The following is a 21,969-nucleotide window of genomic DNA, read 5'->3' as shown; positions in this document are numbered from 1 at the left end:
AAGACAGGAAAGGGACAGATGGAGGACAGGCAGACAGGAAAGAGACAGGAGGAGGACAGGCAGACAGGAAAGGGACAGGAGGAGGACAGGCAGACAGGAAAGGGACAGATGGAGGACAGGCAGACAGGAAAGGGACAGATGGAGGACAGGCAGACAGGAAAGGGACAGATGGAGGACAGGCAGACAGGAAAGAGACAGGAGGAGGACAGGCAGACAGGAAAGGGACAGATGGAGGACAGGCAGACAGTAAAGGGACAGATGGAGGACAGGCAGACAGGAAAGGGACAGATGGAGGACAGGCAGACAGTAAAGGGACAGATGGAGGACAGGCAGACAGGAAAGGGACAGATGGAGGACAGGCAGACAGGAAAGGGACAGATGGACGACAGGCAGACAGGAAAGGGACAGATGGAGGACAGTGAAAGTGATGAGTGTGTCTCTGACAGCAGTGACATCCCTCCTCCAAAAATAACAAGTAGTCAGAAGAAGAGGTTATACACTCCAGAGAAAATAAGGACATTTTTAATCAGAACGTACAATAAACAAGTAAACATTGAAGATTATTTTCCAGATTTAAATATGTTCTCAATCTCGGCCTCGCTCTATATGAGTAAGAAGGAGGAGCCTGTGTTTGATGAGAGAGAGGTCTACAGATTAAAAAAACTTGTGCCTCGAGCCATCAAGCAACTGGAAGAAAAGAGAAAAGATAAAGCCAAGCTCTCCAATGTGTTTTTTAATTATTTTATTGGTTTTTATTTTATTTTTTAATCTCTTACTTATGGATAATTTTAAAGTAGGGAGTTTAAATGTAAACGGAGCCAGAGAGCCCAAAAAGAGAGCAGCCATTTATGAAACAGCCAGAATGAAACACATCGATGTTTTTTATTTACAAGAAACTCACAGCGATGATCGAGGCCGACTGGAGGAGAGAGTGGGAGGGGGAAGTCATTTTAAGTCACAACACTTCTCTTAGTGGAGGAGTTGGCTTCCTCCTCTCCAAGTCTTTTACTCCGGCCTCACTGGAGGTCGAGCATTTTATCGAGGGGAGGTTGCTTTTAATGAAGGCACGGTTCGACCTTTTTACTGCGGTTTTTATCAATGTGTACGCTCCAACAATCGGTGCAGAGAGGAAGCTGTTTTTACAAACAGTTAATGATGTTTTAAATGGCTGTGCCCCGGAGGATTTTTTATGCTTGGGGGGATATTTTAACTGTACTGAAAATGCGTCTTTAGATCGCAACCATGCAGAGCCGCATCCAGTGTCCCAACACGTGCTGAGGCAGCTGGTCTGCTCTCACGGCCTGGTGGATGTGTGGAGAAGGATGCATGCAGACTTCCGTCAGTACACATGGTCCCACCTCAGAGAGAGTAGGATCTCCTCAGCTAGGCTCGACCGTATTTATTGTTTTAAGCATCATTTTAATATTGTTAAGATGTGCAGTATTGTCCCTGCTGCTTTTACTGACCATGCTTTGCTTTTATGTCATGTTTTTATTCAGAACATTTTACATAAAAGTGCTTAGTAGCATTTTAATTCAGTTTTAACGTTTGATAAACATTTTAGAGAGGTTCTTATTTATTTCTGGGATGTTTTTAGACAGAGGAAGGGAGAGTTTAGTTGTATTAGGCAGTGGTGGGACCATGGTAAGACCGAGATTAAACTCTTATGTCAGCAGCACACCCTCAATGTCACCAGAGACATCACCAGATCTATGAAGGACCTGGAGACTGATATAGTGGAACTAGAAAGACTGAGCGAGTCCACAGCAAATCCAGGATATATGGAAATCCTCAAAGTCAAAAAGCTAGCTTTAGCGGACCTGTTGGACGGTAAAGTGCAGGGTGCACTGGTCATGTCCCGGTTCCAGGCCATCGCAGAGATGGATGCTCCCTCTAGCTTCTTCTTCGGCCTGGAGAAGAGGAGCGGGCAGGGACGAGTAATCCACTCACTTTTAACAGACACAGGGCAAAATTTGACTGAGCCAAGCCAGATCAGGAGGCGAGCTGTCGAGTTTAACTTCAATCTCTACTCAAGCGAGTATGAGGAGGAGGAAGCACTGATGGAGGAGTTCTGTGAAGGACTACCTCAGGTCTCTGAGGAGACAAACAAACAGCTCAACAGGCCGATCAACATGCAGGAGCTGAAGGCCGCCTTGCGGGGCATGCAAGCGCGGCGTGCTCCTGGCATAGACGGTCTGTCTGCCGAGTTTTACAAAGCCTTCTGGGACATCTTTGAGAAAGACCTTATAGAGGTCTTCAATGAAAGTCTGACCTCTGGTTCTATGCCCCTGTCCTGCAGGAGAGCCGTAATAATGTTGCTCCCTAAGAAGGGTCACCTGCAGGACATCAAAAACTGGCGCCCTATGTCTTTATTGTATGTGGATTACAAGCTCCTGTCCAAGGTCCTGGCCTCCAGGCTGGGGAGGGCTATGGAGCAGGTCATCCACCGGGACCAGACCTACTGTGTGCCCGGCAGGTCCATGGTGGACAATGTCCACCTCATTCGGGATGTTTTGGACGTCTCCGGCTCATTGGGCTGTAACACTGGTCTGATTTCTCTAGACCAGGAAAAGGCTTTTGACCGCGTTGAACACAGTTTCCTCTGGAAGGTTCTGGAGAGGTTTGGGTTCAGCGCTGGCTTCATAGCCCAGATCAAGTTGCTGTACAGGGATGTTGAGAGTGTGCTGAAGTTTAACGGTGGTCTGTGTGCTCCTTTTATAGTGTGTCGAGACGTCAGGCAGGGCTGTGCTCTGTGCTCTACACGCTCTCCCTGGAACCCCTCCTCCACAAGCTCCGCTGCAGCCTGCACGGCTTGCTTCTACCTGCTTTTAACACTAACGTGGTTTTAAGTGCGTATGAGGACGACATTGTGTTTTTTATTGACGGCCAGAGGGATGCAGACCTTTTAATTAACACAGTAAAAAGTTTTAGCAAGGCATCGGCAGCGAGGGTGAATTGGTTAAAGAGTGAAGCCCTCGCTGTCGGTGAGGGGTGTGAAGGCCTCCCAGTTCTTCCCCAGGGTTTAGCCTGGAAGAAGGATGGTTTTAAGTACCTGGGGGTGTTCCTAGGAACAGAACAGGTTATGAAGAAGAACTGGGAGGGCATCACAGAGAAGCTGGAGGGGAAACTCTCCAAGTGGAAATGGCTGCTCCCTCAGATGTCTTTTAAAGGTCGAGTTTTGGTTTTAAACAATCTTGTAGAATCCCAACTGTGGCACCGCCTAACCTGTGTAGACCCCCGTCAGGCCTGCTAGCCCAGATCCAGAGGAAGATGATGGACTTCTTCTGGGACGGTCTACACTGGGTGCCACAGGGGGTGCTGTTTTTAACCAGAAAGGAGGGGGCACAGGGCCTCGTCCACCTGGCCAGCCGGACAGCCACTTTTAGACTCCAGTTTTTACAGAAGTACCTCACAGGGCCGGCTGATCTGGTGTGGAGAGATGTGGCCAGCTGCATTCTCAGACGTGCAGATTTCCTGGGGCTGGATGCTGCTCTGTTTTTTATTGATTCTAAACTTTTAAAACTAAGTGGGCTGCCTCCGTTTTATTAGGGTGTTTTTAAGTCTTGGGCCCTTTTTGACTGTAAAAGGTGCCCAAAGGCTGACTCTCTGCACTGGTTGTTGAATGAACCATTGATTCACAGGGCCAGGCTGGACATCAGCAGCAGTGTGACCCCCGGCCTGACGATGGCCCTGCTGAAAACAAAGACCCTGAGCCTGCAGCAGCTGGTGGACGCAGTGGGGCCGGCGCTGGGTGACGCCCGGGGTCTGGGCTCTCTTCTGGGTCTAACATCCGTCCGGGTGGCAGAGAGGCTCCTGGAGCTGTGGCACCAGAGACTCTCTGGGAAAGAGAGGAGACAACTGGCAGACTATGGGCAAGGAAAGGCCAAACCAGATCCTGCAGACCCCTTCCCTGACATCTCCCTGAGCCCAGCCCTGGGGTGAAAAGCTATCACTGCATAAAGCAGACAAAAAAACACTGTACATGAACTGTGTGAAAGCCATCCACAAGGTCGGACTGTGCAACCGCCCCCCCACTGTGTGGTCCAACAGACTAGGGACCAGTGGAGCGGGGACCAGTGGAGCGGGGCCCCAGTGGAGGATTTTATATAAACCTCCCCTCAAAAACGGACTGCTGACCTCCAGAGGAGGATTTTACACGGTGCTGTCGCCTCCAATGCTTTCATGGCTGTTCTTAATCCTGCTGTTTTAAACTCCTGTCCTTTCTGTGAGCTGAAACTGTGTTCCATGTTTTTACTGAGTGTCAGAGGCTCTCCAGCTTCTTCTCTCTTTTAACACTGGTTTTTAGTTTCTTTAATGTGGTTTTTACTGAGAGGGTTTTTATCATGGGAGCTGCCTACAGGAAAGAACAGAAAGACAAATGGCAGCTCCTGAACTATCTCTCCAGTGAGGCCAAGATGGCGATCTACCTGAGCAGGAGAAACCGGGTAGAGAACCGAGACGGACAGGAGGCCAAGGCGGTGTGGCTGACCAACATCAGAGCCAGACTCTGGTTAGAGTTTAGATTTTATAAACACATTGGAGACTTGGACGCTTTTAAACATTGTTGGTGTTTTAATGATGTCGTTTGTTCAGTTGTTGATGATGAATTAGTGTTTGCACAAGTTTTTATGACCTGAACTGTCTTTTAAAAAAAACAACTGAATTTTTAATGCATTTTTGCACTTTATGAAATTGTGAAAAATTAAAATTGTGTATATAAAGTGCTTTGCAAAAATCAAAAAAAAAAAAAAAAAATCTCACACAGCGCTGTGGCACCATAAACCGTTTTGCCATTTTCACAGGGCAATCCCATGCAATGTAAAGGGAAATGATTAGCACTTTACACTTAACCTACCAAGACTTGTTGGTTAAGTTACTGTATATGATTACACACTTAACAAAAGCTTGTGTGTGAAAACAGCACTACCCATATCGCTAGCTAACACCGCTCAGCAGGACACCTGCTCTATTCTCCGGGTCTCTCCTCACACCACAGCTTCTCTCCTGAGGCCGTTATTCCTCTAATCCTGCCTGTTTCTGCTCTCTATCACATCTAACAGGTTCAGAATAATAAGCCAGCTCACCATTATATGTAAAGGAATACATGTTTTCTTCCTCTTTATTGACGGAAGTGACACTCGGATCCACGATTTTCCATATTAAACAGATGGGGATTCAGCAGGACTCCCTTATGTTATGTCACAGCCGAATGTGGAAGTAAAGAGCAAAGACTAAAACGTCTCCAGGAGACCCTGTGGGTTATTCATTTCTGAATTTCTTTAAAAACAGTATTGGTAACATATTTTCATATGATTAGTTCACTTTTGTCTTTAACCTGCAACATGCTCCTTAAAGGGATCAGATGATCCAGGATCAGGTGATCCGGATCACTTTGATCCTGTTTGGATCACCCTGATCCAGGTTCAGATTTAATCCATATGATCTTTTATTGTCACTTCTTTTTGATTGGTGAGATCAGCACAATACAGACATTACAGAAGGAGGTCCATTATCCCCCCCATTACCAGGCCCTCCAACTATGAAACAGAGCAGCTGGACAGAGTGAACAGAGTCAGCTGATCTTCAGTCAGCAGTGTTTCTCAGACCCACACATCACACAGAGACACTGAAGAACCAGGAGAGCAGATCCAGAAACCAGGATAGAGAGGTTCAGTGAATGTGGTGTTGAAGGTGTGGAGGTGGATCAATGTGTCAGAGGAGACTCTGTAGAAGGACAGAGAGCCAGCAGGACAATCCACATACACTGCTACTCTGTGAGAGACAGACGGGGTGGAGGAAGAGGAGGAGGAGGAGATCTGTGTTTCTCTGTTATTGTGTCTGACATAGTAGCCTTCATCAGAGCAGTACAGACTCCAGGACTGATCATTACATCCAAACACACATTCATTAATGTTTCCTCTCCTTCTGATTCCTCTGTAACTCACTGATACATAAACCACTCCTCTCCACTTGACCTCCCAGTAACAGCGACCAGTCAGACCAGTCCTACACAGCAGCTGAGGACACCAGTCTTCAAATCTGTCTGGATGATCAGGATATGACTGAAGCTCCTCCACACATGTCACCTTCCTGTTGTTGTCAGACAGTTTCAGTCTTCTGCTCACTGTGTTTGTGTCCAGTTCCAGCTCACAGGCGTCTGATGGAGAGAAGGAGACACAACACAGCTGCAGGTTATCATCTGTTCATTCATCAACAACTTTACTGAGAGTCCATCAAACAGTTCATATTCAGCACTGAATGATGTTTGACACCACTGAAATGTAATCATCCACTTCTAATCAACTTCACATGGAGTTACCATGCTGTAATCAAATCCTCATTTTACACTCAATAACTGTCCATTTAAAAAGTCCTCTTCTGTTTTTAAATCCACTAAACTGTCAGATTACAGACATGATGTGTAAATGAACAAGCCCCTGTTATTTGATTGTTTTCAGCTTTATTTGACTCTGTTTTCTAACATCACATCCATATGAGTGTAGAAATACAAACTTTATTCAGTGTGTTTGATGGGACTCATTTGAATGGAATGAGCTTATTTGACTGTCATTTGGAGCTGCCAGTCATTTGAGCCTTTGTAAGTCTAAATGTTTGTAATCATTAAGGAAATATCTCTAAAATCAAAGTTTGTTTCTGCTGAACTTTTGTCTCTTTATTGAAGGTGTGTGATCATAATCATGTCTCATCACACAGCTGGAAACTTCTGCTTCCTGCTGTTGGTGTGCTCGAGCGGCTCACAGAGCAGCATTTAGTCTGATTTAGTATTCATCATGTTTTTTTTTACACTTGTTCTTTATATTGAAGCTTGTTTGAAGTTCTCTGTGTAAAAGCAGAAAAGTAAACGTCACTACACAGATGAAGCAGACTTTGTGTTTGTCGTCTTTCTTTACTTTGACTGTTAACCCTTTGACTAGCAGACTACTAGACGTGGTTCTCTGTGGATCGCCACCTTGCCGTGGTGGAAAACCTTGCGTGTTGGAATGAACCTGAGAGCAATGCCGTCTGGAGCTCCAGCTCCTGGTCGGGTCATCCATGGCGGTAAGGTCGAGGCTTTCCAAAGAAAGAAGACCTCAACGGCATACCAGGTGGAGGATGGCAGTTTCTTTAGCCCCACAATGGCTGACAGGTGGATGAAAGGCTACAACACGGACGTGTCTCCAGTTGTCCTGGACTTCATGCCACTGGATCCTGACCCATCCCTGCCAAGGACCATTCCATGGCTGTCTGTGCACCAGTCTTCACACCTTCAACCAAACCACGCACAAGTGTCCTCTGAAGGGAATCCACCCTAGCATCCTGGATTAAGTCCTCTGGCCATCAGTAAATGGAGATGGGGGTAAAGATTGTGAGATCTAGTCATGACCTGGCACAGTAGGCGGTGGGTGCAAGATCTGTCGCTGGGGTCTTGGACCGAGACATGAGAGGCCTTCAGCAGCTACACCCATGACTGAGCAGCCCTCTTTAAGATCCACTCTGCTCACCCCCCAGGGGGAAGGGGCTAGAAGAGGTGCCCTAAAAAGAGTCTGTCCTTACCTGCTCCAGTAACGGACCTTTCTTCTTTCATCAACTGTGGACAAACGGTTACAAATGAGGCTTAGCTAGGTCTGGGCAGTTAGATATAGAGAGTGTGTTTAATAACTGATTTATTATTGTGAAACGGTGATAATATTTGCTTGGTGTTTGACCACTGTGTCTTTTGTTTTCTTTATTTGTGCCGCTGCCTCCCGTGTGTTTCTCTGTGAACTCTCGCGTCATAACCGGGTAATAGACTCACTATCAGAAAGACTAGTGTGAACGCCGTCTGATACAAATCCGGCCACTGGCTTCTGATAAGTGAAGTTAACTATGCTCTGAGTTGTACGTGAGCTCCAGGCTGAGATTGACCTTTCAGGGTGCGCTGTTCTCTCTCTCTCTCTCACTCACTCTCAGAGAAACACACACACACACACACACACACACACACACACACACACACACACACACGTGTCATTAATGATCGACTGTAAACATACATTAACTGTGACTGACTGTAGACACAGATATCTGCAGAAACATAGATCAGGTAGAGACAGAGTTTGACTCCGTCACTAGACAATAGACCAGGTTAGGAGACCTGTGTTCAGTGTCCGCCATCAGGTGACCACACGTGGTCACGCTGCCATTTTGATCTCTCTCTCTCTCTCTCTCTCTCTCTCTACCATGATAGTGGTATTTAATTAATCAATTTGAGACTGATAGTTGTAATATTTTGGTTGTTCCATGATTTCAGGGTGGTGCCCCGAGGTTTATCAAACTCAGTTTAATAATAATTATTGATTCATTTTAAAAATTAAATAAAAATAATTATCAATGTTAATTTGAAAACTAAATTTTACTTTATAAAACCCAACCTAATCGTTGCTCAAACACCACTTACACCTCCATCTTCTTCCATATATGTAACTTTGTCATTTTATATTTACTTTTTATCTAACACTTTATTTTCTTTGTCTAATTTTATTACAGCTGCTCTGTCATTCATTTGCCTCTGAATTCCCCCCGGGGGACAAATAAAGTTTTTAAATTAAATTAAATTTACAGAGCCTTTAATGTAAATATGTGTAACTATGATGTTTCTGCAGGTTTTTCGACTTCAGATATTTGATTTTAAAATGTCAGTTTGTGTTTGGCAGCTGTAGCTGTCAGTCATCAGACCTTTTTAATGTGTGTCTTTTTACAGTCAGGATGTGTGGAGCTGAGATGAATAGAGATCCAAACCAACAAACACATGCAGTGAATAAAGTCTGACTAATCAAAGAGCAGCACAAAGAAGCTGTGAACCATCTGCTGTCTCCAACTGTTCTGTCCTCAGAGGTCACATTCAGCACCAACAGGAGCCTCATTTCCACTTTCACTGTCACACAATGTGATGTAGTCACAGCCTGAATCAATCCTTGTGTCTATGGCTGGGACATCAAACTGTCTCCATAGGAGACACATGATGTCAATAACAACAAGAGACTGTGTACATGTTGACTGGATAAAGATGGAGCAGCCTATCACACAGAGAGGAGAAGGACACGCCCACTTCACAGTGTAAACTCCAGTTTGAGCTGCAGTAAATAAAGTGGAGGTCTGATCCAAAGACAGAAATCCAAAAGTGGAGCTGAAAGTGAACTCCTGTTCTCCTCCTTGGTGTCATCATGTCACTTCTATGGATGTGAACAGCACACATCCTGACAAATATTCACACTACACATCTTGATTTAGATTCATCAGGATCAATATTTCAAACGTGATGTGATCATATTTTCATCTGAGCCAGCCCTTCTTTAGTGTGTCCACCCGTCAGTCAACAGAAAGCTTTAGAAGAAGTAGAAGAAGAAGAAGAAGAAGAAGAAGAAGAGGAAGAGCAGTTTGAAGCCACCGTGATCCATCAGACTAATTAGCTGTTTCATCAGACTTTATTCTATCTGTTGTGATCAACTCTAAACACATTTATTATTATTATTATTTATTATTGATCTTCATGGATTGATCTTAATGTCAGATATGTTGGATCACTGTGTTCACTTTGTTTGTGTGTTTTGTTCTGAATTCTAAAATCTTTGAATCCACAGAGACAAAAACAGAAACTCAGTTCTGAATGAAATGTTTCTTTGGACTTGAGTTCAAAAGTGACGAGTCCTGTCAACAAATACAAACATCCACATTTCATGAAGTTCAGCTGGATTTGATCCAAATGCTTTGATGGAAATAGAGTCAAATATAATCCTAGTCGTCATTGATGGTTGTCAACACAAACTGTTTGTGTTGTCATTGAAGGAAAGGAGCCTCGAGGGTGGAAGTCACAGAAAGTGATGAGAATGAAGAGTGAAAACTCATGTGATGTGAAATATGAAGCAGTCCAAATGTTTCTGTGTCTATCTATATATGTTGTGTTGAAATGATTGTGAAGTGAAATTCAAAGGTTCATTCATGGAACTGCTCGACCTTTGACCTTTACTGTGTGCACAGCCAGAAGACGAGGAGGAGAGCTAGCTCATGTCTTTAAAGGTTTTCTCTTTCTATTTCATCACTGTATTCAACTCTGGATGTTTTAGAGCAGAGAACTTGATGGTGGAGACTCTGCATATTTACATGTTTATGGAAATGACCATCCAATCACATATAGTTTCTGTTGTTATTAAATGTGATGAGCTCCACAAGCTTGACCAGGAGCATCCGGCCAGCAGCCAACATCAAAACCATGAATGTCAAAGTGACAAAACAGCACGCTGTAAACTCTACATTTCTGTTGGATGTGATGAATGGTCATTTTCTAATCTCTGGATTATCACTTTTATTTCAGTTTACATCTTTTATTGTGTAATATTTCAACTCTCATCAGTTTCCATCACCCTCACTTTTATCATCACTTTGTGTTACTTCCATCATCCAACATGTGCTGCTGTGTTCTGATGAAGAGAAATGAAAACACACTCACACTTCCTCAGACCAGGTTTCAGTCTGTGCAGTCCACCATGATCCAACCTGGAGGAAGAAACCAGATCAGAATCTACTTCATCCATCTTCATTTAAATCAGCATCAGACAAGAAGCAGAGTTCATCATTCAGAAACAGTGAGACAGCTTCTGTGTGTCTGTCTGTACCTCAGTGTCTCCAGTCTGCAGTGTGGATCCTCCAGTCCAGCAGACAGCAGCTTCTCTCCTCCTTCTCCTGGATGATTGTAGCTCAGGTCCAGCTCTCTCAGGGGGGAGGAGCTTAGAGCTGAGGCCAGAGACGCACAACCTTCTTCTGTGATCAGACAGCCTGACAGACTACACACACACACACACACACACACACACACACACACACACACACACACACACACACACACACACACACACACACACACACACACACACACACACACACACACACACACACACACACAGGTCCATTCTCAGCTGTTTTACCAGTAACATCCAGACATAACCATGCAGCTGAACAGAGTCAACTTTATAATCTGATACTGATCAACATTTACTCTGCTGGGAATAATCTGTATCAGCTGCACACTAACCTGAGAGTGTCCAGTCTAGAGAGAGGACTCTTCAGTCCAGCAGACAGCAGCTTCACTCCTGAATCATGCAGGTTGTTGTTGCTCAGGTCCAGCTCTCTCAGACTAGAGGACTGGGAGCTGAGGACTGAGGACAGAGCTTCACAGCTTCTCTCTGAGAGCTGACAGACACTCAGCCTGAAGAGGATATTTTGTGTAGGTAAATGAAAATATAAAATACAAGAAGTAAATACAAGCTAATTGGTTAAACTTTTTGTGAACAAGCCCTGACCTGAGCATTTCCAGTGTACAATGCAGAGTCTCTAAACCACTACAAAGCAGTTTCACTCCTGAATCCTGCAGGTTGTTGTTGCTCAGGTCCAGCTCTCTCAGACTAGAGGACTGGGAGCTGAGGACTGAGTACAGAGCTTCACAGCTTCTCTCTGAGAGGTTACAGACATTCAGCCTGAAGAAGATATTTATGGTAGGTATATAAGAATATAAAATAAAAGAAGTACATACAAGCTAATTGGTTAAACTTTTAGTGAACAAGTCCTGACCTGAGCGTTTCCAGTGTACAATGCAGAGTCTCTAAACCACTACACAGCAGCTTCACTCCTGAATCCTGCAGGTTGTTGTTGCTCAGGTCCAGCTCTCTCAGACTAGAGGACTGGGAGCTGGGGACTGAGGACAGAGCTTCACAGCTTCTCTCTGAGAGGTTACAGCCACTCAGCCTGAAGATGATTCAGAAGAACACAAATGAAAACAATTACAACCCATAGTTGTTATTTCTGAATAAAGAGAACTACATTTAACCTGGATAGTTATGTGAGCACGTACAGAGCTTTGTTTGAAGCTTTGATCACAGGCAGCAGCCTCAGAAGAGCCTCCTCTGAAGCAGAGTATTTCTTCAGGTCAAACACATCCAGGTCTTTTTCTGATGACAGTAAGATGAAGACCATAGCTGACCACTGAGCAGGAGACAGTTTATCTTTGGAGAGACGTCCTGAACTCAGGGACTGTTGGATCTCCTCGACTAGAGAACGATCATTCAGTTCATTCAGACAGTGGAACAGATTGATGCTTTTCTCTGCAGACAGATCCTCACTGATCTTCTTCTTGATGTACTCGACTGTTTTCTGATTGGTCTTTGAGCCACTTCCTGTGTGTGTCAGCAGACCTCGTATGTGACTCTGATTGGTCTTTGAGCCACTTCCTGTGTGTGTCAGCAGACCTCGTATGTGACTCTGATTGATCTCTAGAGAAAGACCGAGGAGGAAGCGGAGGAACAAGTCCAGGTGTCCATGTGGACTCTGTAAGGCCTGGTCCACAGCACTCTGGTTTAAAAGTGTTGGGTCAGGTTTTTCTCTGAATACTTTAGACCACCTGGATGTTGTTTGTTCTTCTGACATCAGATTGACTCCAGACTTGATGAAGGTCAGATGGACATGAAGAGCAGCCAGAAACTCCTGAACACTCAGATGGATGAAGCAGAACACCTTGTCCTGGTACAGTCCTCTCTCCTCTTTAAAGATCTGTGTGAACACTCCTGAGTACACTGAGGCTGCTCTGATATCGATGCCACACTCTGTCAGGTCTGACTCATAGAAGATCAGGTTTCCTTTCTGCAGCTGCTCAAAAGCCAGTTTTCCCAGAGACTCAATCATCTTCCTGCTCTCTGGACTCCAGTGTGGATCTGTCTCAGCTCCTCCATCATACTTGATGTTCTTCAGTTTGGACTGAACCACCAGGAAGTGGATGTACATCTCAGTCAGGGTCTTGGGCACATCTCTGGTCTTCAGCACATCCTCCAGAACTGTAGCAGTGATCCAGCAGAAGACCGGGATGTGGCACATGATGTGGAGGCTTCTGGATGTCTTGATGTGGGAGATGATCATGCTGGCCTGCTCCTCATCTCTGAATCTCTTCCTGAAGTACTCATCCTTCTGTGGGTCAGTGAACCCTCTGACCTCTGTCACCATGTCAAAACACTCAGGAGGGATCTGATTATCTGCTGCAGGTCGTGTGGTTATCCAGAGGCGAGCAGAGGGAAGCAGTTTCCCCCTGATGAGGTTTGTCAGCAGCACAACCACTGAGGTGGACTCTGTGACATCAGTCAGGGTCTGGTTGTTTTTAAAGTCCAGAGGAAGTCGACACTCATCCAGACCGTCAAAGATGAACACCACCTGGAACTCTTCAGACCTGCAGATTCCTGCTTCTTTGGTTTCAGGAAAGAAGTGATGAACAAGTTCCACCAAGCTGAACTTTTTCTCTTTCAGCACATTCAGCTCTCTGAAAGTGAATGGAAATGTGAAGTGTATGTCCTGGTTGTCTTTGTCTTCAGCCCAGTCCAGAGTGAACTTCTGTGTTAAGACTGTTTTCCCGATGCCAGCCACTCCCTTTGTCATCACTCTTCTGATTGGTTCATCTCTTCCAGGTGGGGCTTTAAAGATGTCTTCTTGTCTGATGGTTGTTTCTGCTCTGTCTGGTTTCCTGGATGCTGTTTCAATCTGTCTGACCTCGTGTTCCTCATTGACCTCTCCAGTCCCTCCCTCTGTGATGAAGAGCTCTGTGTAGATCTGGTTCAGAATGGTTGGGTGTCCTGCTTTAGCGATCCCCTCAAACACACACTGGAACTTCTCCTTTAGGTTAGATTTCAGTTTACGCCGGCACTCTGCAGCGACTGTTCCTGAATAAAGACAGAAGTGAGATCAATGAACAGATCCTGATATAGATCACATGACTATCTGAGTTTGAACTTTAAACCTCTTTGTCCTTTTTCTAAAATATGAAATCTGTTCAGATGTTCTTACTGCTCTGCAGACAGTCAGCCAGCTCCTCCTGCTTCATTCTCCTCAGGAAGTGAAGAATGATCTTCAAAAATGCCTCTTTACAGCTTCTCCTCTGCTCTTCATCCTCACTCTGACTCTCTAAGCATTCTGGGTAATCTGGACTCAGAGCCCTCTGGACTCTCTTCAGCTCGTTCTTCACAAAGGTGACGATGTTCTCCTCCAGCAGCTGGAACAGAAGGAGACACTGGATATTTCCTATAAAGTGGTAGAACTCAACATGTGGTTCATGTGTCAGTCTGAAGGTCAGCTGCTCTAAACACAACAATAACTTAGCATTACATTCTTGTCATGGTAGTATATGAAATAACACACCATAAAGATGGAGTCCAGGTCTATTAGATACTGCTGGTCTGATGGATCTCTGTGAACCTGGGAGCTCTCCTGTTGAACTCTGTGACAGGACATATTACACAAGAAAACAATGGGTCATATATGATGAAGCTCTGAGCCAAGATATGAGTCTTTGAACCACAGAGTCAGAACCTTCACTGGATTTTTAATTCTTACCTTCCATCAGCACCACGTCCATCTTTAAAGTGAATAGGTTGACCCATAGACCGGTCACTCTTCATGGACACACAGCTGGGTCCAGGAGAGTCTGGTCTCTGGTCCTGCATCCTGATACAAACAAACAGCTGCTTCATGAACAAAGATCATAATAAACAGCCAGCGAGTCTACAGGGAGAGCAACCTGCTTTGCCTCACGGAGACATGGCTACACGGGAATATACCAGACAGTCTCATTGACCTGGCCTGCTTCACACAGGTACGAGTGGACTGGGGGAGAAAGAGCATCAAGAAGAGAGGGGGAGGTCTTGCTGTCTTTGTTAACTCTAAATGGTGTAATCCTGGACATATAACTGTGAAGGAACAGGTCTGCACTCCTGACGCTAAACTTTTAGCGGTAGGATTACACCCATATTATCAACCACAGGAGTTCTCACATGCCATCATTGTTGCTGTTTACGTCCCACCATCAGCTGTAGCCACGAGCGCGAGTGACGTCATACACACTGTGGTCGCAGGGCTACAAACTCAGCATCCTAGCGCAGTCATACTAATCAGCGGGGATTTTAATCATGTCACTCTCTCCTCTGTCCTGATGAACTTTAAACAGTATGTCAACTGGGCCACAAGAGGGAATAAAATCATAGACCTGCTGTATGCCAATATAAAGGGAGCCCTGTCACACCTGGAGAAGCAGGGAAGCACTGTGAGAGTCATGTTCTTTGACTTCTCCAGTGCTTTTAACACCATCCAGCCTCCTGAGGGAAACACTGCTGGATATTCATCTGCACCCCGACACCACAGCCTGGATCTTTAACTACCTCACTAGCTGACCACAGTACGTCCGAGTGAACGGCTGTGTCTCTGATGTGGTGACGGGCAACACTGGAGTACCCCAAGGAACTGTTCTGGCACCCTTTATGTTCACTCTCTTCACCTCAGACTTCAGGTTTAACTCTGGTTCCTGCCATCTCCAAAGGTTCTCTGATGACTCCTCCGTCGTGGGCCGCATCACTGATGACAACGTGGAGGAGTACAGAGGTCTGATCGAGAGCTTCGTCACATGGTGCAACAACAACCAACTGAAGCTCAACATCGCCAAGACAAAGGAGGTGGTTGTGGACTACAGGAGGAAGAGGTGCCCCCCTGTCCCAGTCATCATTCAGGGGGAGGAAGTGGAGAGGGTGGACTCTTAAAAGTACCTTGGGGTTCACATTAACAGTAAGCTGGACTGGTCCCACAACACTTGTAACACTCACCCTTTAAAGGGTGTATTACTCACACCAGGGATTCAGGGATGAATTAACTTAAATCCAATAACTTGTTGTTAATGAAACTAAACCTCTCAGTTAAATCATTTGTCAAAACTTAATTCATCCACTTGAATTTAATTAACGTTGGGAAATTCCATCAGTCACGTGATGTTACACTAAACAAAACAAAACAATTAATAATAATGACCCAGATAATCACCTAATTTGCCCTAACACACCTCCTAAAATTCAGTCAACAATCCCCCCAAACGAAAACCATGTCAAGCAAACAAAAGTGCATTTTTTACGGTCTCTTAGTCTCTTTTTATCCAAAACAGCTCCTTCGTCTGTGCGGCCATATGAGCATCCAAAGCATTAATTCATCAAAAAATAAGAGACATAATCCAAAGAATGATTGTTGCAAGATGAATAGAAAAGGAAACCCAATTGTTATTGAAACGTGTAAAATAAATAATATTCCATTGTAATGAAGGAAATGGTGTCGGGGCATCAATTAACCTGTAGGGAAAAGAGAGGACTGAGTCGATAAGGGGAGGAGGTAGAGGAGGCAGGGAGAAAAAGGAACGTCAGTGTACCATGGAAAAGGAGACGGGAAGAAAAGTTCAGTGCCAGAGAAAAGTTTTCTGTGGTTAAATTTATATGCTGTTTAGGGATTAAGGTGTTCGAGGGAAAATAAACAGTAGAATGTGAAGGGAACAAATCGGCATACGGGAAAATAAGGATTTCCGTCTTTTTTTCATTCATTACTGGACACGCGGCTTGTGGCTGAGGAAAAGAAAGTTTGTCAAGTCGGGGAACGGGATGTTTTCTTCCAAGGATCCGGGTGAGATCATTTTTGTTTCCCTTTTTTTTGTGGCTCTGTCACACACTGACGCCATCTTCAGCAAAGGACACAGCAGGCTTCCTGAGGAGACTCTGATCTTTCACTGTCTGCGACAGACTCCTCAAGATCTTCTACCAGTCTGTGATGGCCAGCACACTCTTCTTTGCTGTGGTGTGCTGGTGGGGTGGCATCAAGACTGCTGAGGCAAACAGGATCAACAAACTGGTCAAGAAGACCCACTCTGTCGTTGACCTGGAACTGGAGACTCTGGAGACAGTGGCTGAGAGGAGGATGAAGGACAAAATCATATCCATCCTGGATAACTCCTCCCACCCTCTCCACGACGAGCTGTGGGAGATGAGCAGCTCCTTCAGCCAACGCCTCCTCCCCCCAGGAGCAAAACAGAACGCTTCAGACGCTCATTTGTCCCCACAGCCATCAGGCTGTACAACAGGAGCTAGTCTGTATTTATATATATTCTCTTTATATATAGTATACAATATTATTACAATGCTATCATGTTACCTTTATTATATTATATCTATACTATCAATAATTTATTACATTATACTCGTATATTCTTATAACTGCATTGCTATACTGTAGTTAAACTGCACTTTATTTATGATACGTATAGTTATAACTTATTACTTAAAACTGTCAATACTGTTTACATAACCTTCTGATCACAAATGTCACTTTAAATTCTTCACTGGTCACTTTAACATGCCATTTACTGCACAGTATTATTATCTTATTATTATCTCTTTTTTTTTCATTGTCCTGTTGAGTCCACCACACTATAGTCCTCTGTATATACCCCCCCCCCCCCCCCTTACTACTTGGAATTGTATTTAATAATAGTAATAATAAATTTTATTTGTAAAGCACTTTTCATTTTTAAAATCTCTGAGTGCTACAGAGTTTTAAAAAATGTAATGCAATATTTATGTTTATGTTATTCTTCTTATTTGGGTTTTTGACTTTTTTGTTTTGATTCTGCAGTGCTGCTGCTGCTGCTGCTGTAATGCCCGAATTTCCCCATTGGGGATCAAAAAAGTAATATCCTACCCTATATCCTATCCTATCCTATGTTGATCAAGACAGCAGAGTCAGTCCAGTATCTGGATCCAACTGGGTTTGTAAAAACCAGAGGTGGGACAAAGTCATTGTCTTACAAGTCCCGACTAATGACAAGTCAAAAGTCCTAACCTTTGAATTTCAAGTCCATAACAAGTCATTCACTCTCTTCCCCAAATGAAATTTTATACAAGACTAATATCTGTTAGAGTAACAAAAATCGATTGTTATTCATCCTACTTCTTCAAATCAAATAAAAAGACCAGAGTGACGGAGTGTCTGTCCCCAGCTGATAACCCGTTTAGGCCCACAGAGGTGTTCAGTGAGGTGTCACGGCACACCTGTTCAAAAGGCACTGGAGGAGGTGCGTCAGGCAGCAATGCCCAACAGGAAAACCAACACATGTATCTTGATATGTTCAATCTGGAGGGATCCAGTGACTACTGTGAAAGGGCAGTTGGCATCTAGGGAAGTCTGGAGGACAACCAGGAAAGACTGGATGACTGCATTAAAGTCTGCACCGGGAGTGGAAGGCTAGTTACCTAACCCACTAGTCCCATTAAACGGACACCCTAAGCTTACTACGAAAATGAATAAGGACAAACAACCCGGTGGCCCTCCGAGAGGCAGGGTGGAAGAAGGGCCAAAACAGACGAATTTTCCGGTAACGACAGGAATGGACACAGACAAAGATTCTTGGATCATGAGAAGATACAGGTGTGGCTGCATCTTGTCGAAGGGAATGTCCAAGGGAAGATTTTCTCGAAGGGAATCAATCAATCTTCTCACCTGTGCGCCGACGCGAGTGGCCGCACATTCAGTAGCTCCGTCCCTGTCGTACTCGTCTTTATACGTTATTCATTTGTTTTGGCTCTGTGCCAACTTCTACTTTTATAGTTTTTATAGTTTTATAGTTTTTATAGTACACTTTCAGTGTATAACTTTATGTATCCTATGGATACTTTTTCGGGTTTTCATGGAAATAGCAGCGGAAAACTGCTATTATTCAAGGGAGAAGCTGCTCGTTCACCCGATACCTGAGGAGCTGAGGCAGCGATATAGAGGCTGTCGAGCCGGCGCTAAGCTAAAGGCTAGGCTAGCAGCAAAGCGATGGCGGTACAAGCCCTCGGTTCCAGTGATAGTTATGGGGAACGTAAACTGTCTAACCAACAAGACAGACGAGCTGGCTGCTCTCGTGAGGAACAACCGGACATTCAGAGAGTGCAGTTTAATGTGCCTCACAGAAACCTGGCTGACTCAAAACACCCCGGACGCTAACGTGGATCTACCGGGCTTTACTACAGTGAGAGCGGACAGGGACACGAAACGTAGCGGCAAACGGAAAGGAGGAGGACTCGTGCTGTTTATTAACAACAGATGGTGCCACCATGGACATGTTACTGTGAAGGAGGCAACGTGCAGCAAAGACATCGAGCTGCTGGCGGTAGGTCTCCGTCCTTACTACATGCCCAGGGAGTTCTCCCACGCCATTGTTGTTGTTATTCCTCCGCGAGCACACGTCGAGACTGTGTGTGACGTCATCCACTCAAACATCTTGAGATTACAAACACTGCACCCGGATGCTTTCATTGCCATCTCAGGGGACTTTAACCATGTTAAATTGAACTCTTCACTACCGGACTTTCACCAGTTTGTAAGCTGTCCTGCTCAAGCCACAGTATAAGACTAAGATCCAGAGACAACCGATAACTACTCGCACCTTCAGAAAGTGGTCTCCTGAGGCAGAGGAGGCGCTCAGAGACTGTTTTGAGACTACTGACTGGAGTGCCCTACAAGAGACCCATGGTGATGACATTGAGGGGGTCACACACTGCACAACTGACTACATGAACTTCTGTATGGACGTTGTGGTTCCCACTAAAACTGTACGCTGCTCCCGAACAATAAGCCCTGGATCACCAGCGATGTCAAGGAGATCCTTAACAGGAAGAAAAGGGCATTCAAGGAGGGAGACCAGGCAGAGCTGAAGCGTGTGCAGGGGGAACTCAAGGTCAGACTCCGAGAGGCAAAGGAGGAGTACAGAAGGAAGGTAGAGCAGAAGCTGCAGCAGAACAACATGAGGGAGGTCTGGGAGGGCATGAAAACCATCACAGGCTGCAAGAAGAAAAACAACAACACAGAAGACGGGGACCCTGAGAGAGCAAACCAGCTCAACTTGTTTTTTAACAGGTTTGACTGCCCCATCGCTGCAGCCAGTGCCTGTCCCCCCAGCACCCCTCTACACACCCCCTCCCCCCTCTCACTCCCCCAAACACCTCCACCAGGACAAACACATTCTCCAGAGACAATCCATCCCCCCTCCCTTCCACCATCACCAGAGACCAAGTGAGCAAGGAGCTGAAGAGACTCCGCCCCAGGAAGGCAGCAGGTCCGGACAAGGTGTGTCCCAGGATGCTAAAGGCCTGCTCTGCTGAGCTGGGGGAGCCACTTCAGCACGTCTTCAACATCAGCCTGCGGCTTGGGAAGGTTCCTGTGCTCTGGAAGACCTCGTGCCTCACCCCGGTCCCCAAGAGGAAAAACCCCAGTGAGCCAGGCGACTTCAGACCCATCGCTCTGACATCCCACGTTATGAAGATCTTTGAACGGCTGCTGCTCCAACACCTCAGACCCCAGGTCCAACACGCACAGGATCCCCTGCAGTTTGCATACCAGGCAAAGGTGGGCGTGGACGATGCCATCCTCTATCTTCTACACAGGGCTTACTCTCATCTGGACAAAGGGAGCAGCATGATGAGAATCATGTTCTTTGATTTCTCAAGCGCTTTCGACACCATCCATCCCCTCCTACTGAGAGACAAGCTGACCAAGATGAGGGTGGACTCGCACCTGGTGAGGTGGATCACAGACTACCTCACAGAGAGACCACAGTACGTCCGACTGAAGGACTGCACATCTGACACTGTGGTCAGCAGCACCGGAGCACCACAGGGGACCGTGCTCTCCCCTCTCAAGTTCACCCTGTATACCTCTGACTTCCAGTATAACTCTGAGCTCTGCCACATGCAGAAATACTCGGACGACACTGCGATAGTTGGTTGTGTCAGGGATGGAAAGGAGGAGGAGTACAGGAGCCTGATCGAGGACTTTGTGACGTGGTGCAGTGCCAACCATCTGCAGCTAAACACCTTCAAAACCAAGGAGATGGTGGTGGACTTTCTATCGGGGGGGTCAACGTGGAGGTGGTCAGGACCTACGGGTACCTGGGGCTGCAGCTGGATGACAAGCTGGACTGGTCACCTAACATGGACACTACCTGCAGGAAGGGACAGAGTCGTCTGTACTTCCTGAGAAGGCTGGGGTCCTTCAACATCTGCAAAAAGCTGCTGCAGATGTTCTACCAGTCTGTGGTGTCCCGCGTCCTCTTCTACACCATGGTGTGCTGGGGAGGAAGCTGCAAGAAGAGGGACGCAGCACGCCTGGACAGACTGGTGAGGAGGGCCGGCTCTGTGGTGGGTACAGAGCCGGACTCACTGGTGACAGTGGTAGAGAGGAGGTCTCTGGATAAAATGCTCTCCATCATGGACAACACACACCACCCTCTGCACAGCACCTTCACCGGGCAGAGGAGCATGTTCAGCGACAGACTGCTGTCACAGTCGTGCTCCACGGACAGACTCAAGAACTCTTTTGTCCCCCTATAGGCCATAAGACTGTACAACACTTCACTGTCACGGCAGAGAAGAAGCACACGGTGAACCCTGGACTCATTTTTCACTTTTTTTCTCACTCCTCATCTGCACTCCTCCAGTTGGACACTTTAATGCATATTGATAGTCACCTTACTGAGCACTGGTCACTTTAATGATAATCACCCTAATCATGTCTGGTTTTATCCTACTGTTGTGTTATGCTACATCTGTAAGGGTTGACATGATCACCATAACTAGGTCAAGTTTCACTCTATTGTCTTTGACACTTAATGCTAATCTGCTCCTCAATAGTTGGGCACTTCAGTACTTTAACGGCAATCACCCTAATCACTCCTGGTTTCACCTTATTGTTTTGGACACTTAATGCTAATCACTGCTCCTTTATGTTGCTGAGCACTTTAATGGCCCAGTCTGCATTCCTGCGTTGACTGTTTAATGACTGTACTCACACCTCTGGCACTACCTCAAACACCTCTGTACATGCACATGTAACTAGTTTCTAGAAGGTCAGCACTTCGTTTCTAAGGCTCTTTAACTGTTTACAGGTCTCTTTTAATCAGAACATGTTTTTTCTCTCCTTCACAGGTTATGTACATTATGCTATATAAGTTTTAGGTCTAATGTTAATGCTAACTGCACAGGTTTAACCTGTAATTATGTTTATTCTTAGTCACATAGGGGCTGCTATATCTTGGTTGGGGGATTTTGTATACAGAGG

The 21,969-nt window shown here is 45.5% G+C and overlaps 3 protein-coding genes across 3 annotated transcripts in view; 1 reads left to right on the top strand and 2 right to left on the bottom strand.

The window, feature by feature from the left end:
* The window catches only part of LOC306835072 (uncharacterized protein), a 333,943-nt gene that overhangs the window by 48,271 nt on the left and 263,703 nt on the right, over window positions 1–21,969 (top strand). The window lies entirely within an intron of this gene.
* Window positions 1–21,969, bottom strand: part of LOC306835073 (NLR family CARD domain-containing protein 3-like) — a 276,939-nt gene that overhangs the window by 183,313 nt on the left and 71,657 nt on the right. The window contains exons 2-4 of the mRNA XM_079361482.1: window positions 11,885–13,611; window positions 11,605–11,778; window positions 10,653–10,820 (exon numbers count right to left, since the gene is read on the bottom strand). Coding sequence (XP_079217608.1) covers window positions 10,653–10,820; window positions 11,605–11,778; window positions 11,885–13,611 — 2,069 coding nt within the window. The remainder of the gene's footprint in view (window positions 1–10,652; window positions 10,821–11,604; window positions 11,779–11,884; window positions 13,612–21,969) is intronic.
* LOC306835077 (stonustoxin subunit alpha-like) lies at window positions 5,559–10,588 on the bottom strand. Its single transcript, XM_079361490.1, has 2 exons — window positions 10,487–10,588; window positions 5,559–6,157 (listed from the first exon to the last, which is right to left on the bottom strand). The coding sequence occupies exons 1-2, from the start codon at window positions 10,575–10,577 to the stop codon at window positions 5,601–5,603; spliced, it is 648 nt and encodes a 215-aa protein (XP_079217616.1). The 5' UTR covers window positions 10,578–10,588; the 3' UTR covers window positions 5,559–5,600.

The sequence above is a fragment of the Symphodus melops genome (genome assembly GCF_947650265.1).
Source record: "Symphodus melops genome assembly, chromosome: 14".
Lineage (NCBI taxonomy): Eukaryota > Metazoa > Chordata > Actinopteri > Labriformes > Labridae > Symphodus > Symphodus melops.
This window is presented reverse-complemented; position numbering and strand designations above follow the sequence as displayed.